Source organism: Simochromis diagramma, unplaced genomic scaffold (assembly GCF_900408965.1).
Source record: "Simochromis diagramma unplaced genomic scaffold, fSimDia1.1 OVJJ01000501.1, whole genome shotgun sequence".
NCBI lineage: Eukaryota > Metazoa > Chordata > Actinopteri > Cichliformes > Cichlidae > Simochromis > Simochromis diagramma.
In genome coordinates, this window is record NW_024387320.1 from 450,240 (window position 1) to 472,045 (window position 21,806).

At 41.4% G+C, this 21,806-nt stretch overlaps 1 protein-coding gene across 1 annotated transcript in view; it reads left to right on the plus strand.

The window, feature by feature from the left end:
• Positions 1 to 1,502: 1,502 nt before the first annotated feature.
• LOC120717544 (multidrug resistance-associated protein 4-like) overlaps positions 1,503 to 21,806 on the plus strand; it is a 40,684-nt gene continuing 20,380 nt past the window's right edge. The window contains exons 1-20 of the mRNA XM_040005631.1: positions 1,503 to 1,759; positions 2,228 to 2,338; positions 4,988 to 5,108; positions 5,207 to 5,431; positions 5,518 to 5,607; positions 5,981 to 6,144; positions 6,247 to 6,372; positions 6,569 to 6,818; positions 6,915 to 7,022; positions 7,256 to 7,345; positions 7,660 to 7,851; positions 7,978 to 8,072; positions 8,155 to 8,241; positions 8,319 to 8,415; positions 9,683 to 9,907; positions 10,110 to 10,241; positions 10,391 to 10,428; positions 10,719 to 10,813; positions 11,235 to 11,381; positions 16,855 to 16,934. Of these exons, the coding sequence (XP_039861565.1) occupies positions 1,686 to 1,759; positions 2,228 to 2,338; positions 4,988 to 5,108; positions 5,207 to 5,431; positions 5,518 to 5,607; positions 5,981 to 6,144; positions 6,247 to 6,372; positions 6,569 to 6,818; positions 6,915 to 7,022; positions 7,256 to 7,345; positions 7,660 to 7,851; positions 7,978 to 8,072; positions 8,155 to 8,241; positions 8,319 to 8,415; positions 9,683 to 9,907; positions 10,110 to 10,241; positions 10,391 to 10,428; positions 10,719 to 10,813; positions 11,235 to 11,381; positions 16,855 to 16,934 (2,547 nt within the window). The 5' untranslated portion in view covers positions 1,503 to 1,685. The remainder of the gene's footprint in view (positions 1,760 to 2,227; positions 2,339 to 4,987; positions 5,109 to 5,206; positions 5,432 to 5,517; positions 5,608 to 5,980; positions 6,145 to 6,246; positions 6,373 to 6,568; positions 6,819 to 6,914; positions 7,023 to 7,255; positions 7,346 to 7,659; positions 7,852 to 7,977; positions 8,073 to 8,154; positions 8,242 to 8,318; positions 8,416 to 9,682; positions 9,908 to 10,109; positions 10,242 to 10,390; positions 10,429 to 10,718; positions 10,814 to 11,234; positions 11,382 to 16,854; positions 16,935 to 21,806) is intronic.

Genomic DNA, 21,806 nt, shown 5'->3' on the forward strand with positions numbered 1-21,806 from the left:
AACTGAATGTCTAATGATTTGCAAGCTCATTTTAACATATATGTTGTTTGTCATGTCTCCTGTTTTCACTCAAGAGAAATCTGTCAGACTTATCTAATACAGAAAAAAGAAGAAAAAAACTGATATGTGTTCATTCCAATACTAAATCAACCTATTGACTAAAAGTTCAGGCATAAAGCCACTCCTGCCAAGTCATGTTGACATAAGAGTCAGATTAAAGCTTCCCTCTGGAAATGAGATGAGCCAATAATAACAAAAGTCAGCCCTAAACTGTGCCCAGTGTTGCCCTTTTATCAGCTGTTACAAGTCCCACCTTCATTGCATGAGCAGTGTAAATGACTACTGAAACTATCTGATAGAAGTATGCAGATATCTACTATAATTAAAATGCATATTATCAACAAATGCTCTTAAAAAATATAAAATTAAAAAAAATTATCTGTTTTTACTGCATGTTTCAGCTGCTAAAGTTGGAGCAGGTTTTGCTTACTTTATATGCAGTTAGAAATTTTAGTCTAGTTGAGGCCGGTCGTTTCCAAATGATTACCAGATAAATGAGAAAAAAACACAAAGGCCTGGCACTTTCCCTGCCTAATTTTTGCTCTTGTACTGAATTGAGATAATTTGATAAATAGTTTAGATAAAAACTCGAATGGACTGGTACCTATTAGAGCACTTTTCTAGTTAATTTGAACACTCAAAGTGCTTTGTAGCTACAAGTGCTTTGTAGCTTCATCCGCATAGGCACCTTTTTCTGTACCTAAGTGCTTTGAACCTAACATTCCCACACTCTGATGGATGCATCAGAAACAACTCATGGTTCACTACCCTGCCAGAGGACATTATTTAGATGCCAAAGAACACTCAAGGAGCATTCAAGCCACCGACCTTCTGATAAGTTAACATCTTAAGCCACAGTGACCATGAGACTTCTGAATTGGACACTGGTCACTTCTTAGATTCTGTATTTTGTAGCTTGTCACATGTCAAAAATGTGTAATGTGCATTTTAGAAAACTTATCTTAGAAATGATTGAAAGATATATTATTCCAACCTATTATGTGAAAACAGAACAGAGGTTCACAACAGAATTGTGAATCTAAAAAGTTGCTTCAGCTGTTGAATAACTGTAAATATGTTGTGTGTACTCGATTACTTAAAAAATGTATTAAAGTTGACGTACAATACTCAAATAAACGTGTACTACTTAGTTATTCCTCCCAGTGTTTTCCGTTATTGACCATTTAATTGAATGCACTGTAGATTCATAAAGAAGAGTCATCATGTACAATGGGTGCATGATCTCTGAACTACTGAGCGATACATTATACTATTTACTACAAGGTACAACATGACACCATCCCCTCTTGGGATCTGTAACAGACAGCAAAGAAAAATGTTTCTCATCTGAAGCAGAAGGAGCCTTGTAATGGACTCTTGTATCAGCCAATCTGCATACAGTGGGCGGGCCACGCAGCGCCCGCGCTCATCTCAGCCAAACCGGCTGACAGCCACCTGGGATAATCCCGTGCTGGACGTCGGTAGGTGTAGTATTGACAGTAGTCGGAGTCTACCCCAGCTGCTCAGCTGCTCAGTCAGTGTTTCCACTTCTCATTGTTTATCGACAACCCCTCTGCCACACAGCAGGCAGAGACTGTCTCCAGGTTGCTTTTTCTGTTTGGGTCATGGAACCTCTGCGGAAGGAGGCGAAAGATAATCCTTCGGCTTCAGCTAATCTTCTCTCCAAGATTTTCTTCTGGTAAGAAAACCGGCCTCACGCTGACAGCTTTCTGTGACATTAACCGAGTGAAGAGCTCTCCTGTCTGACAGTTTGTGACCACCCAATGAGGCCTGTCCATGGTTATTCAAGGTCCATCCCTTGAATAAACCACACTGTTACAGAGTGTTACAAAGTTTGTTACGTGGTGTTGAAAATAAGAGTTGTTCTAGAGTAAAGTGCCGTAAAGTTGAAATATCAGTGATGCAATGACAAGTAATGTGTAATAATGGAGAATTAGCATTAGTTTTTTAATTAACCCATTTTATTTACATCATATATGTACTATATACATGCAGCTATTTAAACTAGGACAATATGTGTGTATTAAAAAGCATAAATGTGGTGTGGTTAAAAAAAAAGTACTGTATTTACTTATGACTTTAAAATGTAAACAAAATAAAACAAAATTATGCCTAAAAAAGTTGCTTCTGTTTACTTTTCCTTTAGTTGGCTAAATCCCTTGTTCAAAATTGGATACAGAAGGAAGCTGCAAGAGGATGACATGTACAAAGTTCTCCCGGAGGATGCATCTGATCGACTTGGAGAGGAACTACAGAGGTGGTTTAAATTTATTATGTCTGATTGTACTCAAGGTTTTTGTTTGGTGCTTCTTATAGAATCAGTCTACCAGTTTTCCCTCATTGTAATAAAGGCACCCTTTTTTAACAGTGATTCCACTGAAAGTCAAGCTATACAAAGTACTAACTGAACAGTCTCACGTGCTAATAAATTCAAACACTGATTCAGACAACGGTTCCGACTTTTCAGCAACTCCCGCTTTCATATCAGGTTGAGTATTACAGCACAGAACCAGGGTCATGAACAGAACTCACGTTCACATTTGCCATCATTATTGCTTTATTCTCCGGTACTGTATCCTGTGACATTTTATTAGATAGCACAAAAGGCCGTTCTATCATGCTTGTCCTCTCTGAGCAACTCTTCATGGAGTGGGTTTTACAAACACTGCCGTTCCAGCTTTTGTGGCCTGCCAGTGTCAACTAGGCCCTTGTGACCTCTTTACCTTGACTGACCCACTTCCCTGCTGGTGTTCACTTCCATTTCAGAGCTTTTGAAGAGGACAGACACAAACCACCTTTGGGCCTTTCTTGCTGCCAGCATCAGTGATTGTGGAAATGGCAGTGAAAATGTCAGCTTAAAACTGTAGAAACATCCAGCTTATGGTAACACTCACTACAATTTTTTTTCTGCGCAAATGTCAGCATTTGGCATTCAGGACCTTGTTCACTTCTAGTACTCTGAACTACTATATATTGAAGCTAGAGCTGCACACTCATGGGAAGTACCAGTTGTATTGAAATGACTCCCTTCTCCACTGCTAAAACCCCTGTGTGTGTGGAGAGGCTGCCCCCTTTGACGAAGTTTGGCATCAAAAGTGTGCCCTGGAGATGGGCCCATCTATATTTAGATGGTAGTTCTGAGGGCATAAAAGTTATGGTTGACAGCACTCTTTTGTACGCCGCATATGTTTAAGCGTTAGTGTGATACATGAGCAGGTGTTCCTCAGAAGACCGAGAATGTCAATACAGGATCAGACTGTGTTTGAAAAACAGTCTGCAAACAGTGTTTTATAAAGTTGCAGTGCAGAAATCAATCTGTACATCTGAGAGTTAAGCGGTGCAGAATCCATAAGCACTGGTCTGCAGAGATGAGGAATAAAGGGATATGGTTAAATATTCTTGACAGAGGGTATGTCTGCTGTTGCCCAAAACAAATGCACTGACCTAAACGTTTTACCTTGCATTCAGGGGATCTGGGATTTTCCTGGCTTGGTTTACTTACCTGCAGAGGGAAGGGTAAATTAGTGCAAAGTTAATCTAAGTGACCGTCTTAGGCAATCCTGATGGGAATGGTCTTTTCCACAATGAGTATCCATAGTGCTCAAAGGATCAGTGAATAATTTGATGAGTATAAAAACCATTCAGAGTCAACAGATCTCAACTCAATTAAACTTATTTTAAAATGTGAAACTTTCTCTTTAGCATGTATTTTAGAAGAATGATGTTTCATCCCTTCATTAGCATCTTACAAACATCTAATAATGTCAAGGCTTTTCTGAAGACAGTGATTTTTACAATCAAGTATTTGGCTAAAGAGCAGCATGGGTAAGGAGCTTGGTCTCATGTGGGAGATGGAGAAGTAGTGCTATCTATATATAGGTGGGCTCACCTCCAAGCACAATGTCAACCTTAATGCCAAACACTCTCACAGGGGGCAGTCCCTCCCATAAATCGGTGATGTCCAATTAAAGAGGTGCCAGGAAGTGGCAGGGACCTTCCTGAGTCTCTGGTTGGCTTTTACGCAGCTGGATATTCTGCTATTGGAAAAGGGTACACCTTTGTCTGGTGCATATGGCATTTTAGAGTACTAGCAGAAAGTTGAGTGGTGAATTCTTCTCTTTACTACAAACGCCGATGTGGTATTGATGTCAAGGAGGGCCTGATGACTGGCCTGGAATTAAGCATTGAGAGCAAAGTCTTAGTATGTAACAATAAGGGGTGTTACAGTAACCACTCTAATAGAAGCACAGAGTAAGAATGACCAGAAGGTTTTTGTCTAGCTTCTTGACAAAATTTGAAATTAAAATAAACATAAGCAGGGAAGTGGGCCAGACAAGGTAAGGAGGTCATAAGAACCTTATTGGCAGGTCACCAAGGCTACATTCACATTGGTTGTGAAATAGTGAATTGTTGAACTCTGTTGGAATTGTTTGGAGAGGATAAGAATAACTGAACAGTTTTTTGTGCAATGTTAAATACATTTTGAGAGGGCCGAGGTTGATGGTGGATAAAGCCGCAGCTGGATTCACGAACCTGCTCCTGCTTTTTACCTTTGTTTATGTCTCAGGTTGATATGACAGGATGTGATCGTGTAAAATCCAGACAGCTATGCAGTGTGTATGCCACATACTGTTCACATTGTGTAGCATTGTATTTATTGTTAATATTATGTATCAGCAGTAGTGATAATAGCGATAATAGTGATCCATACCTGGTTAGTTAGTATGAGCAATATAAATTAACAATTATAATCCTTCACTCTTCTCTTAAAATACACTAAGTAGAAATTGATTTTGCTTCTTTCCTGGGGAATCACCAGCAGTGCATTGCTTTATTACTGGCTTTGAAAATCTTCCTATCAGGAGTATTAATTGGTTTTCTTTCTATTTTCCGACACATTTCAAAGGTACTGGAATCAAGAAATTCAACAGGCCGCAAACGATTTACGGCCGCCTAAACTTACCAAGGCCCTCATTGAGTGCTATTGGAAATCATACTTGCTCATTGGATCGTACATCTTTATAGAGGTATATCAAAGTAACAGTGAAAGTGCACAGCAAGAAGTGAGAAGCTTTAAAATGTAAAATACACTGACATTTCTGTTTTACATTCCCTTTGCTATCAGGAAGTCATCAAAGTCATTCAGCCAGTGCTACTTGGAAAGCTGATCGAGTACTTTGAGAGCTACGACCCAGCTAACTCACCTGCGGTCTCTGAGGCGTACATCTACGCTGCAGGCATCTCACTCTCAACCATCAGTCTGACTGTCCTTCACCATCTCTATTTCTACCACGTTCAACGAGCTGGGATGAAGATTCGCGTGGCCGTGTGCCATATGATCTATCGAAAGGCGAGTCATTATGATATGCCTGCAAATAAATGCCATCCTCTGAATTCTGCCGTGGTAAATTGAACTTACACCTTTGTTCCGCAAAGGCTCTGTGTCTTAACAGCTCAGCACTGGCCAAAACAACTACAGGACAGATTGTGAACCTCTTATCCAATGATGTCAACAAGTTTGACGAGGTGAATGAAAATATCTGCACTCAGCTTCCAGTTTAAATGCTACCTTCCTGAAAGCTATATTGCTAAATTTTTCTTGGAACTGTTTTATACATATATTGATTGATTTATTTATTTTGATTATTTTGAAGTCTCTGCTGTGTGGTGCTGCTGAACTATACTGTAATATACTGACAGGTGTTTCTATTATTTTGTCCATTGTATTTATTTGAGTGTTGGTGTTAAAAGAGAAACACGAAGTTATAGCCTTACGTAGGTTTTTCTGCAGGGATTTATTATCTTGTATCTTTGAGTTAATGTTTTTCTTTTGACTTGCATTATAGATGACCTTACTCTCTTTGCCTTTGCAATATTTCTGCTTATGCTTTTCTTACAGGTCACATTATACTTGCACTTTCTGTGGATCGGTCCCCTGCAAGCAGTGTCTGTGATAATATTGTTGTTGTATGCGATCGGCCCGTCGTGTCTCGCGGGAATGGCTGTCTTCTTCTTTATGATGCCAGTACAGACCATGTTTGGACATTTGTTCTCAAGACTGAGGTTTGAAGTCTTTTGCCAGATTCATTAAACATGCCATACATGTGCTGTTTTTCCTCCACGTGTTGTGTTGCATTGATTCCATAGTTTCAGTTTTTCTCTTAGGGCTGAAACAGCAGTCTTAACAGATGAGAGAATTCGCACAATGAGTGAAGTCATTTCTGGGATCCGAGTTATAAAGATGTACGGGTGGGAGAAGCCTTTTGGTGCGCTGGTGGATGAGGTCAGAAGGTACAGTTGATCTAACAATATACATATTCAGCCTCCAAATGTCTACCTGTAGAGGTTCAAGTGTGATATTGTAAAGTTATTACGTGTTCCAGATTTTTTAATATGAATATTAGAGTGAGTTAGAAGGAAGATTACTGTAAAGTGCAATAAAATAAAAACTGTGCCAAACACTGCCATCCTATTTTGTTTTCCACAGAATGGAAATCTCTAAGATCATGAAAAGCTCTTACCTGCGTGGCCTGAACATGGCGTCTTTCTTTGCAGCCAGCAAGGTCATCATCTTTGTCACCATCTGCGTTTATGTACTAACAGGGAACAAGTTGTCTGCCAGCAGAGTGTTCATGGCAGTTTCCCTCTACGGGGCAGTGCGACTCACCATCACGCTCTTTTTCCCCTGTGCCATAGAGAAGGTCTCTGAGTCTCTCATCAGCATAGAAAGGATTAAAGTAAATATATTACAGTTAGAGGCTATATATTTTCCAGTAGTGTGTTCTGATTACTTTGTATAAAAACTAAAACAAATAATCTACTATTCTTGTAAGCAATTTCTTCTGCTGGATGAAGTTGCTCCTCAGCATCTAGGCCTTCCTGTGGCAGAGAAGAAGGACTGCATGGTGAAAATTCAGGACTTAATATGCTACTGGAATAAGGTAGGAAACATTTTGGGAAATGCGTCTTTCCCTCTCATCCTAAATATGTATCGCATGCAATCTTTTGAGCCCTCGAAGCATAGCTAGTATTATACACTATGCTACACCAGCTGCGATGCTTGTGAGACAAATTTGTGGTTTTGAGCTATGCATAGTAGGTGAACCAAGAATTAAATAAATTGTTGTGTATTTACTACACACCGATGTTCAAACTGGCTTACTTTTTCTTACAGACTCTTGAAACTCCAACCTTGCAGAACGTGTCTTTCGCAGTGAGATCAGAGCAGCTCCTGGCAGTAATTGGACCTGTTGGAGCTGGAAAGGTCAGGTCTGTTGTCAAGTCTCAGATTTAGTGAAGCTCACACATGACCATGAACCTGACATGGGTTAGGTAACTCTAAATACTTCTTACTGAAAATCTGTTGTGTTTACCACCAATTTCACAGCAGAAACCCTGCTTGTTTAATACATACATACTAAAATGTCCTCCCTAATTGGGAAACAGTTTTTGTAGGTTTGCTAGGCCTCTCGACTCCAGTTCCATGCTGAGTTCTCTGAGCAAGAAAGCGATTTTAAAGGTATTTCCCAAAATGTAAATATTGCAGTTTAAACCTAATTTTTTGTTTGTGCATTTCAGTCCTCGCTCCTCAGTGCCATACTGGGAGAACTGAGCCAGGAAAGTGGTGTCATCAAAGTCAAAGGAGAGCTTACATACACTTCTCAGCAACCCTGGATTTTACCTGGTACAATTCGAAGTAACATCCTTTTTGGCAAGGAGCTCAACCTCAAGAAGTATGATAGAGTACTGAGAGCCTGTGCCCTAAAGAGAGTGAGAATCACCTTGAAGCATGCTTGTCAATAATACAGTCTTGTAGCAAAGTTAGAGCTATTTTGGCTTTCAGTACTCTGGTGCAAATGGGAATGTTGGGAAAAGTTACTTTTGTACCCTGATCAGGACATGGACCTGCTGCCAGGTGGTGACCTGGCGATTGTCGGGGACAGAGGGGCCAATCTCAGCGGAGGACAGAAGGCAAGGGTCAGCTTAGCAAGGTGTGCTGGACAACAATACAGAAAAATGCCGGCTTATTTGGTAACAGTGACAGAGATAAAGTCTGTGTGTGCGTCTTTTTAGAGCAGTGTACCAGGATGCAGATATCTATTTGCTTGATGACCCTCTCAGTGCTGTGGATGCTGAGGTGGGCCGGCACCTCTTTGAGGAGTAAGTCCTGTAGCCAGCATCTTACTGTTGTTTGTGAAAAGAAGTTGGCAGTTTTTCATGTTATTTCTTCTCTGCAGGTGTATTTGTGGACTTCTGAGGAAGAAGCCTCGTATCCTGGTTACTCATCAGCTACAGTATCTGAAGGCTGCCGATCAGATCGTCGTCTTAAAGGAGGTGTGAGCTTGAGTTTTGATTTAAAATACAAAATATCAGCAACTTTATTAGGTACACTTATGTAACTTCTCATGAATGCAAACGTCTAATCATCCAGTCACATGGCAGGGTGTCAGTGCATTTAGGGCCAGGGCCAGTAAACAGGGCAAAATTGCATTTGTGTTTAGTTTTTTGGGTGATTTATAAAAGTTGGGCTGTTTTCTAACCACAGGGGGAATAAGTTCATGTCAGTATCAAGCACAAAAAGTATGACAGGCTTTTTTGGTGTTAAATATCAGGGCGATTAGGTGTAAATTGTGTGTTGCAAATTTTAGCCAATCAGTTTACACACTTGATTTATTTACTCTCCTCTATATATTTAGCAAAGGAACTTCCAGGAGAACATGTGCAACAGAGTCAGTGGCAAAAATCTCTGAGTTCGATTGGAAAAACGTTTCATAATCTGAAAAGGGATGAACTGAACTAATAATATGATAACCAGTTCAACCGCTGTTCAAGGAGTTTTAATCACAGTTTGTATTATTAGACATAGATTTTGGCCACTGCTAAAAGTTTGTTATTTTGTATAATGTATTGTATTTAAAAGCTCGCTAACACTTCAACAGTTCTATACCCCAAATTATTATGTTTCAAAACAAAGAAAAAATAAAATCAACCTAAAAAAATGAACTTCTGCTCCTTTTTTTGTACTTAATATCTCCATTTAAAGATGAAATTTGTAGTTACTATAGGCTTAAGATGACTCTTTTTAAAAAAAAAAAAATCTCTTCATCATTCAAAATGCACACACACAGGACTTTAACTGTCATATCAGACCCAAATTTTGGAGCTGTATATCTTGTCAAAGGACCCTTATGCAACTTAAAAAAGATGGGATATGAATTCCTGCCATCTAATTAGTATACATGGCCATGTTCAATGTAAAATAATATTGATTAGCATTAAACTAGCATTAAAGCTAGGCAAAAGGCACAATGTACTTTTCTACTTTAACAGGAGTGTTTCGTAATAGTTTGATTTTTTGCAACACTGTTGCCCTTTTGCAATACATTTTTTGACTTTGAGGAAAATAAGTTAAAATGCCAAAAAAAAAAAAAAAAAAAAAAAAAATGCCAAAACTGTTAATTTCTTTGTCTACGAGTTTGTTATTGGTAATATTAGCAGTAGTACATTTTCTTGAGCCTACATTTTATGTTGCCTACAGAATCTTTATGACAATATAAATCGGCTATGCCGTTATTAACTGCATTTCTTTTCTCTCTGTCAGGGCCAGATGGTGGCCCGAGGGACCTACAGTGAGTTGCAGGGCTCTGGACTAGATTTCACCTCTCTGCTCAAGGAGGATAAGGACCAGGACGAGCAGAGGCAGAACACCACTCCTCTCTCAGGCCCCGTCTCCGGCCTCCCCCACGCACTCTCTGACAACTCATCTATGTCTTCCCTTTCTTCCTCTCATTACTCTTTGATTGAGGGAACAGAGCCACTTGCAATGGTAGGTGTATGTAAAGCACTAGATTTTAATTGGAAAAAGGTTTCTAACCAGGCATGTATAAAACTCCTCTTGTGCCTGCCTGCTGTGCATCCTTTAAGCCACTAGAGTGCAGAAGAAGCTAACTTTTCCTGCTTACCGTTCACTACAGCCTGCTTTGAAGTGTTGCTAGATGACTGGAATTGACACTAGTGTCTATTTCTAGGTAGTGCAACCAACAAAGGAGGAAAGCCGCTTTGAAGGCAACGTCGGCCTGCATATGTATGTGAAATATTTCATGGCAGGTGCTAACTTCCTGGTCCTCTTGGTCCTCATTTTATTGAATGCCCTTGCACATGTGAGTTTGCTTTTTACTTTCTATCATTATTGCAAAAATACAAAGGATTGTTAATTTTTAACATAAGATTATTTGTAGTGACATTAGCAGTTTTGTTGTTTTCTTAATGTTTGACCTAAAAACATCTATGTTTTGTTTTATTTCTTTAGCTTACATTTGTTCTGCAGGACTGGTGGCTTGCGTGCTGGTGAGGATTTGTTTTTTTGCAAAAATAAATACATTAAGTAATTAAAAAAAATCAAATAATGGGATTCATAAGTCAAATGGGCGCATTTACTTGGACTGAAAATGGTTTAATAGAACATAAGTGAACAAAACTGTCTTTCTTGACTTTATCTGTCACTTGTTGAAACTGACCTTGTGCTTCGAGATGGGAGGAATGTGTGTTGTGTAGTGCCTTCACGTTGCAGCTTCATTCCTTTGTTGTGTTTATTTGTCCTTGTGGATTTTTGTTTCTTTTGTGACTTGACTCGACAGGGCTTCTGAACAGAAGCACATCAGTGTGACCGAGCACCTCAATGGCAGCTTCCCTCGGCAGCTGGACCTTGACCTGTACCTAGGTGTTTACGCAGGTGAAGCTCACTGAGCGCATATTGCTTTTTGTGTACTCCTGAATCTCTGAATACCGCAGCCATTCAATGAACAGATCCACAGTTCTTTGGCTGTAGCCCAAGGCCTTCAAGGCCCAGTGTATGTGTACATGGGCCTCAGCTGTACAGCGAGATAGCAGTGCCTTTCTTGTTCTCTGCCGTTGGATTGCTCCGATTGCCTCCTTGTGACTCTCAGCCTCTTCACTCGCTCAGGCTTTGTGCTCACAGTGGTAAATCAGCATTCAAGTAAATGAAAAAAAAAACCCACAAATGAAGAGGAAAAAAATGTGTTTTTGTGTGTACAGTATGCTCAACAATGTCACTTGAAATGCATAGCTAATCACAGAACAAGCACAAGGATAAGACTATACTGTGCTGATGTTAGTTTTTGTATTTTTGTCAGGTTTAACAGCCACTTCAGTTGTGTTTGGCTTCGTACGCAGTCTGATCTTCTTCAATGTCCTGGTGAGCTCGGCCCAGACCCTTCACAACAACATGTTTAACGCCATCCTCCGGACGCCAATACGTTTTTTTGATATCAACCCAATTGGTAAGTGGCTCACCAGCCTTTCGCGTTCACATTTTAATGACATAGCCTTTTTTATAGCATGGTCAGTGATATGAGATGTTTATATCCAGAAGGACCTGGATCCAGTCGTTGCTGGAACATCTGGCCACTAGAGAGCAGACTGCTCCTTACTTTGTCATGTTTTCATCCACTTAAAAACATTCAAATACTTTTCTTTATATTCTATAATTTGTCATGGCTATCAGGTTTCTTATGATGTAATCATTTATACATTCATGTTTTGTTTTTTATTTTTAATTAATATTTTAATCTGCTTAATTAAGATGTTTTTCCCATGTTAGGTTTTTAAACAGTCATGTTTTATTTAATGTGAATAAACAATATAAACAACTCATAATTATTTATCTAAGATGTATAATAATAATAAAGAAGTTTAAAATGAAATGATTGTAAAAGTCACTGCTGGCAGGTAAAGACTGTGCAAGCAAGATGTTAACTGTGTCAAAACGGTGGTGATATGACTTCATTTTTTAGCCATAATGTACTTAGAACCAGCAAAGAGACTGCTATCTATTTCATTGTGAGCCTGAACAAAAACAGCAAACAATCAGATTGAATATATGGTGTTTGCAGTAGATCTTGGACGGTGTTGCGTGTGGATTATAAAGAAGTGTAAATAGAGACATATTTGCCTTGTGCGCTGTATCAGAAATGTTGATTATTTCATTAGCTTTGTAGGCTGGAGCTGCTGGGTCACTAAAGCTGGCAGATGGACGTCATTTTAAAAGTGAGCAAACACTCCAAACGTGTCTGACTTTACTCAGGGAGGGAAGCAGTTCTTTTTTCTTTATTTTTTTTAAATAGGCGTCAATGAATGTGAGTGGATAATTCAAGATTTGCTTAAATTAGCTTTTTTCCCCTCTTCTCCATAATTTATCTCCATAATATTAGTGCATTAATTAAAGACCTGTTTTAATTAGGTGAAGTAATGTCACTACAATCTGTCATTCATATCCAAAGTCAACTGTCAAGTGGCCCACTTTGATAACTTTAATTTTTCTGGAGCATTGTTCACCCGTCAGTAGATAATTACTCTGCCTAATCTCCTCATAGTGACATGCGTGTACAACACAATCAGCTTGGGTGGGAATTCTCAACAAGAAGGGGAACTTGTATCTGTATAATGAGTCATAATAAGCTGGTAACACAAGTCTAAATATGATTTGAGGGTGTTCAGGAGCTTGTGGTTTCTGCTAGCATTAGAAGTGGGTGTAGCGACAAAGCTTTTCTTTGCAAAGCTGTGTTTGGAGCAAACACCGCGTGTCTTAATCTTTGACTTTTGTTTTTACTGCCGCCGTTGTGTTATGCATTGGACTACCTGGCAGCTTATCTGGGTGTGCCTTGCTCGGTAATCTATGCACAGGAGGAGAACAAACACTTTGAATAATGTAATAATCTGTTTAATAGCGCAGCAAAGGAGAGGCTTAACAGACACTGCTATCTGATCGCTGTTGTGCTGCTATCAGTAACCATTGTGTGACCAGTCCAGTCATTACAGCTCGGTTGCTAGTCTGGCAAACAACACTATGTTTGACTGGATTTACACACACACACACACACACACACACACACACACACACACACACACAACTATCCCGGAGTCTGCGGTTCCTTTTTCCTCCATTCAGTCAGCAATAAATTAAGAAAATATATATCAGTATTTTTATTTGCACTGTATAAATAAATTCAACGTACTTATATTTTACCCCCCCCCCTTCTTTTGTTATGTATTTTTAATTAATTTATTACCTCAAGTAAAAAAGCATCATGACAAAAGCAGCTGTTGTCAGCTCCTCTTCTTCCCTTCCTAATGTTTTCTTTCTGTCTAAACACTTTTGTTCTTTAAAAAAAAAAACACCCTGCCACTTCCATCACAGCGTTTACATTCACTACTGTCTTGTCGTAAGTGTGAGTGATTTGTAACTGTGTGCACATGTGTTGTTAAGGATTTGACAGCTGTTTACATGTGTAAGTGATAGGTGCGCTGCTGCTGCTGTTGCTGCTGCTGCTGCTGAACAGGCCCGGTGTTTGATAGCCGTCCTCAGAGTTAAAGGTTACCATTTCAAGCGTCGCTGCACAAAGGTCTTATTTGTTATTCTGTGAATGTGGTTTATAACAATGGAGTACAGCTGTGGTGAATTATGATTGACGGAGAGGTATTGTGGCTCTTCTGTATCTGCCACTGAATACCACTGCGCCATTTAAATCTGTGACTGTGTTATCTTTTGTGCTGCGCAGACATAGTTGATTTCCAAGTTGGTGCTTTCAGTGATTAAAACTCTTTTTCGCGTTGTGACAGTACTCTTTGATAATTTTAGAGATGACAGAAACCACAAGCAGCTTTTTCCTCCGTTTTATTATTTTAAATGGCTTTAAATATTCATGTTGCCCCGTTTGAGTAATGTGTACAGTCTTATTGCAGCTGTTCATCCAAATGTGATCCATTTAGAGCAGCACAGACAGCGGTGGATGTGTTGAGCTGATGTTGATCCCTGTAATTTAGTGTCATTGAGTGGGCTAATCCCCTCAGAGACTGCAGGCCAGGGCTTCAGCTCATCAGCACAGTCGAGGAGTGGAGTTTCAGTCAACACATGCACAGACACACATCCACAGCCCTGTCTCCCATCAGCATAGTGGGCCATCTCAGAGCTGGGTGTTGCTGTTGACGCAGTGAACATTAGATCTTCTGTAGTCACTGATGTGAGATTCTAATTGTGTCCACAGAGGCAATGTTTTTAATGTCTGTATTTCAGGTCTGGGATGCAAGAGTGTTAGGAGTGAAGTGAAGGAAGTACTGCAGAGAGGATGATGATATCGAAGTGTGTAAATTGAATGTGGAGATGGAGCCGTGTGTGTGTGTGCAGTATGGCTGATAGGGCTCCCCCTCGCTCTGCACTTCCACTATTTAATTGCATGAAAGGGAAGGAGAGGAGATTGCAGGAGCCTGGCGGTGTGAGCGAAGAGAATGGATTTAGAATGTATTAGTATTGGCAGCAAGGCGCCGGCGGTGGGAGGCTGCCCCAGGCCTCCGGGCCCTTCATGGAAGTGCAGGTGAGCTGTGCCACCTCCAGCCTTGGCAGCCCCCTCCCTAGTATTTCTTCATTATCACACTTGTCTCACTGAAGGGCCCCTCCAACTGCACTGGGGCCCACACATGGAGCGGCTCTGAGTCGTCTCCTTATCTTGATGTTTACAGGGAACAGCGATTTGCCACACGCCCCGCTCTAGCCGGACCCCACTGTTCCACTTCTTTAAGTGTGATTGGGGGCCCTTCTCACCTAATATCTCCACCTAAGAGGCCACCTTAGTTGGGAGGGTTTGATATTTCCTGAGCCTGAAAAGTGGTGCAAATCACCCCTGGAGTCTTAAAGCATGAGAAATTGTTTGATACTAATGCTGCTGATATCCTGAAACGTCTATACCCCTCTGCACACAATAGGTGATATTGTTGACAACCACCCAGAGTGATTGAAGCCATTGTCCCACACCGATCTTACCTCATAGGCATTTCCATGCAGTGAATGTCTTTGTGTAACTGCATCACTGTAATGTATCCCCTCTATAGTCTGTGCAGGATGGAGAAGGCTCTTTACTTCATCCCCTCTGAAACTCTGTGTTAACTGAGCCGCTTGTCAAACAGCTGATAGCTGACTGATGTTCTCTGCTCTAGCACCCTCTAACCATTGTATGATGTAACCCAGAGAAACCTATCCTTTTCTTATTGGCATTGTTTGTCAGATATGCATGAATTTGGGTCATCTATGGCTTAGACAGTAAAATTACGTAAAATATTATTGGAGCTTTCACAAACACAGTTTGACAAGTACTCCCCCCTTATTTCCAGACTAAAGCAGCGATATTCTGCATTGGTATAGTAAGCGCTCTACCCCCTTGCTTGAACCCTCCCCTCGGGATGTCTGTATGCTAAAGGGGCACTCACACTGTGAATAAGATTAGTCTGCCTCCAAGTGTACAACATGCTTACGCCACTTGACTTTGAATCAGTGCTGATTTGGAGCATTGCTGGGTTGTTGCGGGGAATAATGCTCTGGCTGGGTTTATGCAATGGCTGTTATGGGGAGCCCGGCCTCGTCTGCATGCATGTTTTTAGGCAGGAGCGGCATTTTGGATAAAGCTGTAAGCTGCTTACGGCCGTGGAGAGAGGTGATTACAGGGCCCACCTCCGTAGGACTGACTAAGAGGCTCGGAGGCAAGTTTTAGGTCAGCCGTGCCATGGCTCCACCACGCCTCCAGAGTGCCATGCCACCACATTCTGCCACCATGTTGCCCAGTGTTTCCTTTCTCTTTTCTTTTACCAAGTCACACCCTATTCCATGGTGTATTCTGTGAGCCTAGATAAACTCATCTGCATGCCTGTATTGGTTTGTTTAACTCTATCAGGGGTTGCACCCTGCATTTTGTGAGTACTGCTTTATTTACATTGTCATCAGACAGATATTACTGTGTGCATAGCCATTTGTCATAGTGGAATACAGCTGCTCTCCTAAATACATTAACAAACATCATGGCCGTATTTTAAGGACACTGCAGATTGTTTGTGTCTTTTGACCTTAGAAGAGTTCAAGCTGTGGCAGTGCTGCTGCTGCTCTGGTACCTGTTGTCTGCCTCTGAGAGCCAGGGGTCTTCCTTCAGGGACAGAGATAGTAAAAGCCTTTCTGTCTTGCCTGCCTTTAAGGAAGTGTGCTTTGGGGATTGGCTATCAGTGACCCTGCAGTACACAGTGTGTGAAAGCAGCTGGAGTGTAATCTTATGTGCTGTGGGATCAGAATAGTGGAGCAAAGTTACTAAAGGAGTAACAATAAGGGGCTGCCACAGCACCTGCAGAGCACTAGCCAAAATAATGAACGACCGAGCAGATTGGAGGCAACTCAATTAACGTCACTGACACTGCCAGTCAGAACATAAAGGCAGGTACGCAGCTTCTGTTGGCCTTTTGTTCCCTAACAAAAGGTTCCCTCGTGTATTCAGCCAAGAGTAGGACAGTCTTTATGAATCACTAGATAAATAATGATTCATTGTTTAATCTAGATAGGCCTGTGTTTTCCATTTGATATCACACTGTATGTAACCTCTGTTCTATTAAGGGGACTCTGATAACAGTTGCTTAATAGTCTAAAGACACGAACGGAATTGAAACTAACAAAATATTGTTTTTATGAATGCAGAGTAGTTAATGGATAAAGCAGATCTGCATTTGGTTTAGATTTGTTGCTCCGAATGTCATATCTGAACCTGTAACAGTAAAAAACTTAATATGATAAATATTCAAGGAATTGCTTATTTTTTCAGCTCGCTTAAGCGCACTATTATTGTTGTACAAATGGCATAACAATATTGGCAATATAAGAAAAATGCTGTTTCTATTATAGAGATATTTTTTTAATCTGTTCTTTTGTGTTGTGCTTTTTCTCAGGAAGAATCCTCAACAGGTTTTCGAAGGACATCGGTTACCTGGACTCTCTGCTTCCATGGACGTTTGTGGACTTTATCCAGGTGAGTCTCACCTCGGCAGGTTTGGTTGCTGGCGCAGCAGCATGGGGAGGCCATTTCATGCCTGGCTAAACCTGCTTTGTGGTCCGGGTCCCCTAATCTGGAAACAATTACTGTAGGATTACCCGCCAGCGCAGCCCAGCGCCTGCACAGATTTAATAAAAGTGTGCACATAGGCTGAGGGCGTGGCTCCCTCAGCGTGGCACAACAGAAGTGGCATCTTCAGAGAATGTGTAAGGAGAATAAGGAAGTGATTGGAAGAGAGAAAGGGACCAAAGAGGAAATAAAGCCACATGATGGGTCAGATGTGGAAGGGAAAATAGTGGAAATGTCAGGAGAGGGTGAAGTGAGGATATTGTGTCGAGTGGCAAAGAGAAAAAGTCTGACATGAAGTGTTTACAGGAGTACACCTGGACTTTCGCCTCTTAGCCCAATTCGCTTAATGCTTAACAGGTCTTATTGACCTGCTAGCCAAGGGCCACCCTGATGGAAGCCCAGGTTAGGTTACCAAATGCCACCCTGCCACCATGACAGCCATCTCCCACGAAACCCTGCGGAGATGAGCCAGCTCATGCACCTAGCGCCACAAAGAAGGGAATGTTCGCTGCACAATTCGAGGTAGAGGAGCAGGCGTGGCTCCTTGGTTCGGGCCAAAGAATAGAACAAAGGCGCGCTGAAAATGAATCCCCCCTCCACAATGCCTGAATGATGTTTGTGGCAGATACCCATCTCACAGTAGACAAAAGCCATCTTAAATGCTGAAAGCACAAAAGAATATACGCACAAAAGCTTTTTGTCTGCTATAGTTCCCCTCATTTTGATAATAAGGTGAATAATGGTTAAAGTAAAATAATAACTTTTGTAGAGGGCCAATAGGTCCAACCAACAACAGTGAGAGTAGACCACGTCCTGACATAAAACACAGATGGGTTTCAGCTGTGCACTTTTACTTGAATTTCTCCTGCTTTCCTCTTTTTTCTAACTGTGTCTTGATGTAAAAGAAATAAAATCTAGACCAGGCCATGTCAAAATCAGACTGGATATGTGCGCATTAGTCTTTTGCTGTAGCTGAAAGTGGGATGTGATTGTTAGAGTGGACAAAGGTAGCATCCTTTGGACAAAGCACTTTTGTTTGTGCTGCTTTCTGCTCTTGTTTGCAGGTGTCTTTCACGGAGCAGCCTTTAATGCTTTCAGGAAGGAAGATTTTCACTCTTTTTTTTATCAAAGTATTAGCTGTTGAGAAAAGCTGCTGATCTCCACTATTGTTGCTCATTCGTGGAGGGACGTTTCCCCATAGTTATTGTCTAAATGGTTGTCAGAAGGGAATAAAGTGAAACTTCATAAACAATGCCCTAACTGGTTTATCTCTTTCTATGGAGAGAGGCCGCTTCTGTGTGGGGATTTGTGCCTTAGCCTCTCCCCCCTCCTTTCTATGGTGGAGTAAGCACTTCACAACCCTTCAGCACTGCCCCCCAAACCTGCCTAACAAGGGGATTCCCTCAAGCTGGGGGAACCTGGTTACACCCCAGAGCCCTATTTTTCACAGGTCTCATTTAGTAGTAATTTAGTATATTGGGGAAAAAGCCTCTTTCTCTTCCATCTTTATGGTCAGGGGACAAAGACAGAAATGTCAATTAAAAACACCTCAGGCTTTGGGAACTGTCAGCTTTTGTGTGGACTTGACCTTTAAATCCTGGGTTGCCTCTATTTTCACAGAGAGGGCAGAGGAGGAGGCCAAGACAATAGGGGGTGAGTACAGGGGTCTTTCAGCGGATTTTTGTGTGAAGGCTCTTGACCAAGTCGCACCACCAACTGTTGGGACCTGCACTGCATTTATAGCCCTGCTTATCCAGTCAAAATTCAGTTTGTCCGGATGTTTTCACTAAGACACCAGCTGACTTAAGTGTGACCCAGCCTGCTCTTGCCAACGCTAATTCCTTATAAAGACGGGAATAAACAAATTACGGCAATAAACCCTTTTGTGTGCGTGTGAGAAAGAGCAAAAAAAGAAACAGAGACAAACCAAGCACTGAAGGGCTGAACACGCACACAAGTGCAGAGAAAAGACAGCTATTGTCTAAAGAAACACTGGCGGGTGGATCGTTGTGTGAGTCTCTATATTGTGGCACATTGTGTATCAGGCCTCTTTAGTGGCTTTGTGGGATATGAGAACTGCTGACGTAATCGTGGACGCTGTAGGATGGGATTTCACCCGGCTTTCTCTGCTTCTTTACCACGCTGGCGACTAAAGACTGCACTGGCTCCAGGCATTACACAGGTTAGCCTGAGAAACACAGAAGATGGTCCAGTGGAAACATATATAGGCTGTGCCGTTAACCCTCTTTGAGCATTGTTTTTATGACAGTGCCTTTGTGACACAGAAAGGTGAGCGGCGGCCTTAGGATCACTGACCTATGCTTGTCTTCCTGAAAAATAAAGCGAAACAGAGGAAAACATCATCATGTGACCCTGCGTGTGTATTTGTGTGCGCTTAACTGGCCACTCAGCAATACCACACATGGTCATTTGATGGCGAGCACCGGCCAGCAAAAGCTTCCCGTGTGAGTATGTGTGGTCTCCCATGATGCTGTGGTCCAGCACCTCAGCTGGTCTGACTCAGAATGCAGGCCAGACCCAGGGCCCTTTGAGCCTGGGAACTGACACAACAAAGTCCCAATCTAATCTTGAATCTCACCTCACGTCAGAATGACGAGGACAATGAATTCTAGGCTGACTTTTGTATTTCTGAATTGTTGTTTTTTGTGTGTGTGTGTGTTGTTTTCAGGAGGGAAAAAAAGGCTGAATGAATTTGCTGGACACTAGTGATTTATAGTAGAGAGTGAGGGGAGACCACATTTCAAAGCCTTTCTCTTATTTCCAAAATGGGGTTGGAAATCAGCAGCTTGACTGAGCCCAAATAAGTGACTTCTTTTACCTTTTCACAGCACACAAAGGCCTAATCCTAGGACTACTTGAGCCACCAATGTAGACAGCGTCTGAGACCACCACAGTATGTGTCAGACCTTCCTCACCACACACAAAACACATTGACTGCAGCTTTATGAAGTGAAAATGGCCCAGAAAGGGAAAATGTGAAGGAGGTGTCCACAGTCATTTCACCCAAAGAAAAGCCACAGCATCTGGGCATTTAATGCTAAAATAAAGCCCAAACACAGAGTAGAATGGATTGGGTCACTTGTATTGTTCCAGAGCCCAAGTGGAACGGCCCTGTTTTGTTTCAGTACCACTGACCCTTGCAACTTATTGTGCTGCTCAGTCACAGAAAAAGTGTGGAGTTTAAAAAAAAAAAGAAGAAAAAATTCCAACGATGACAGAGGACTTCTTTTGAGAATTTTTCTTTACCACGCTCACCCCTCATTTCCTGTTTTGTTTGCACTTCTTTCCCAGTGGCAAATATTGCACACTGTCAGTAAATAAAGGGAGGATGAAAAAGGGAGTTGTAAAAAGCATAATGATTCCGTCTGTCCGGAGGGATGTTTAATTAAAGCGAAGTGTTTATTTTCAGCTGGTGAACAACAGTCGCTATCATTGCCGAACACAAATATAGCAATTAACTCCAATTTTCTACATTTATTTGGACATCAAAGAGCTGATAGAATCATTGAGAAAATAAAGCAATTAGGGTCAGCAGAGATCTGAATGGTCTTTGGACACAGCAGTGCGCCCAGTTTGCCTGAATGACTGAATCGCATGCGTGCGGTAGCTTTCTTTTCTCGCTAAAGAGCTATTAGAGCTAATTCTTTATTTAAACAGTTTGTATACAAAACCTTTCATCCTTTTATCCACTTTTATGTGCAGCGGGATGTGGCTTTGGGAGTTTTCTGTTCCTGTGTGGTTTCATAGGAGATATGGATGTGGTCTGAGGGGGTGAGGTGTATACTTCTAGGCTCACTTATCAGAGTCATCTGTGTGTAGTGTGGGTGGGGGCCACGGTGTCCCCGATCTTGACACGATAAGCGCCAAACCACGCAAATGGATCACATCAAACAGGGCCTTGGCGACAGCGGGCCCTGGGGAGCAGGAGGAGGCAAGGCTTGTATCTAATGGTTCCTGTTCCTCCTACTGTCCCCTTAGATGACCCCACTGTTAGATAAAGCCAGCCTGGCTCAGACTTTTGTGGCCACTGCTGAAATGGGCCCAATTAGAATTCAGATTAACCAACCAGCAAAATGTGAATGAGCAGTGTCACTGTGTCACCAGTCATCAACTGGGTAGTGAAAGAAAAACAGTGTAGGTGATAAGACATTTGTTCAGTTAATATTTGATCCCCGCAAGGGAAGGCTGGATAACACGCGGTAATGGCCTGTGTGCCACCATCTCACTTTGCAGTCTGGTAGCCTTCCATCAAGGCTAAGATTGAAACTTATGTACTGTGAAATTCTTGGGATCAGTTGTGCTCAGTAGCTTCGACTCACTGTTTGATTGTGTGGGCTCCACTACTGCAATGGTTAGACTAGTAATTCCCTCTTATCTGAACTGCAAATGGAATTGACTGGCTTTTCATCATAAAACTACACTGAAAGTGATCATGCTTAAATGTGTGCTTAAGTAGCAGATAACATCCGTAATTAAGGTGCTAAATTAAATTTTCATCTCTCTGGGCTAGTCTGAGTCCACTGAAGGTAACAGTATGATCCTAATCTCCACGTTTTAGGATTCATCTTTTTGGATGTATCTAATTTCAGGGTGTGAGGTTTCAGTCGAACACAACGTATGCCTTTCGGTTAAGAAGTGTTCTTCCAACCCATATTAATGGCTGGAAGAAATGTTGATATACTTCAAGTAAAGGAAATTATTAAGACCACAATGGTAAACAAGAGACATTATTAACAGAAGTCATGTGCCCTTGTTAAA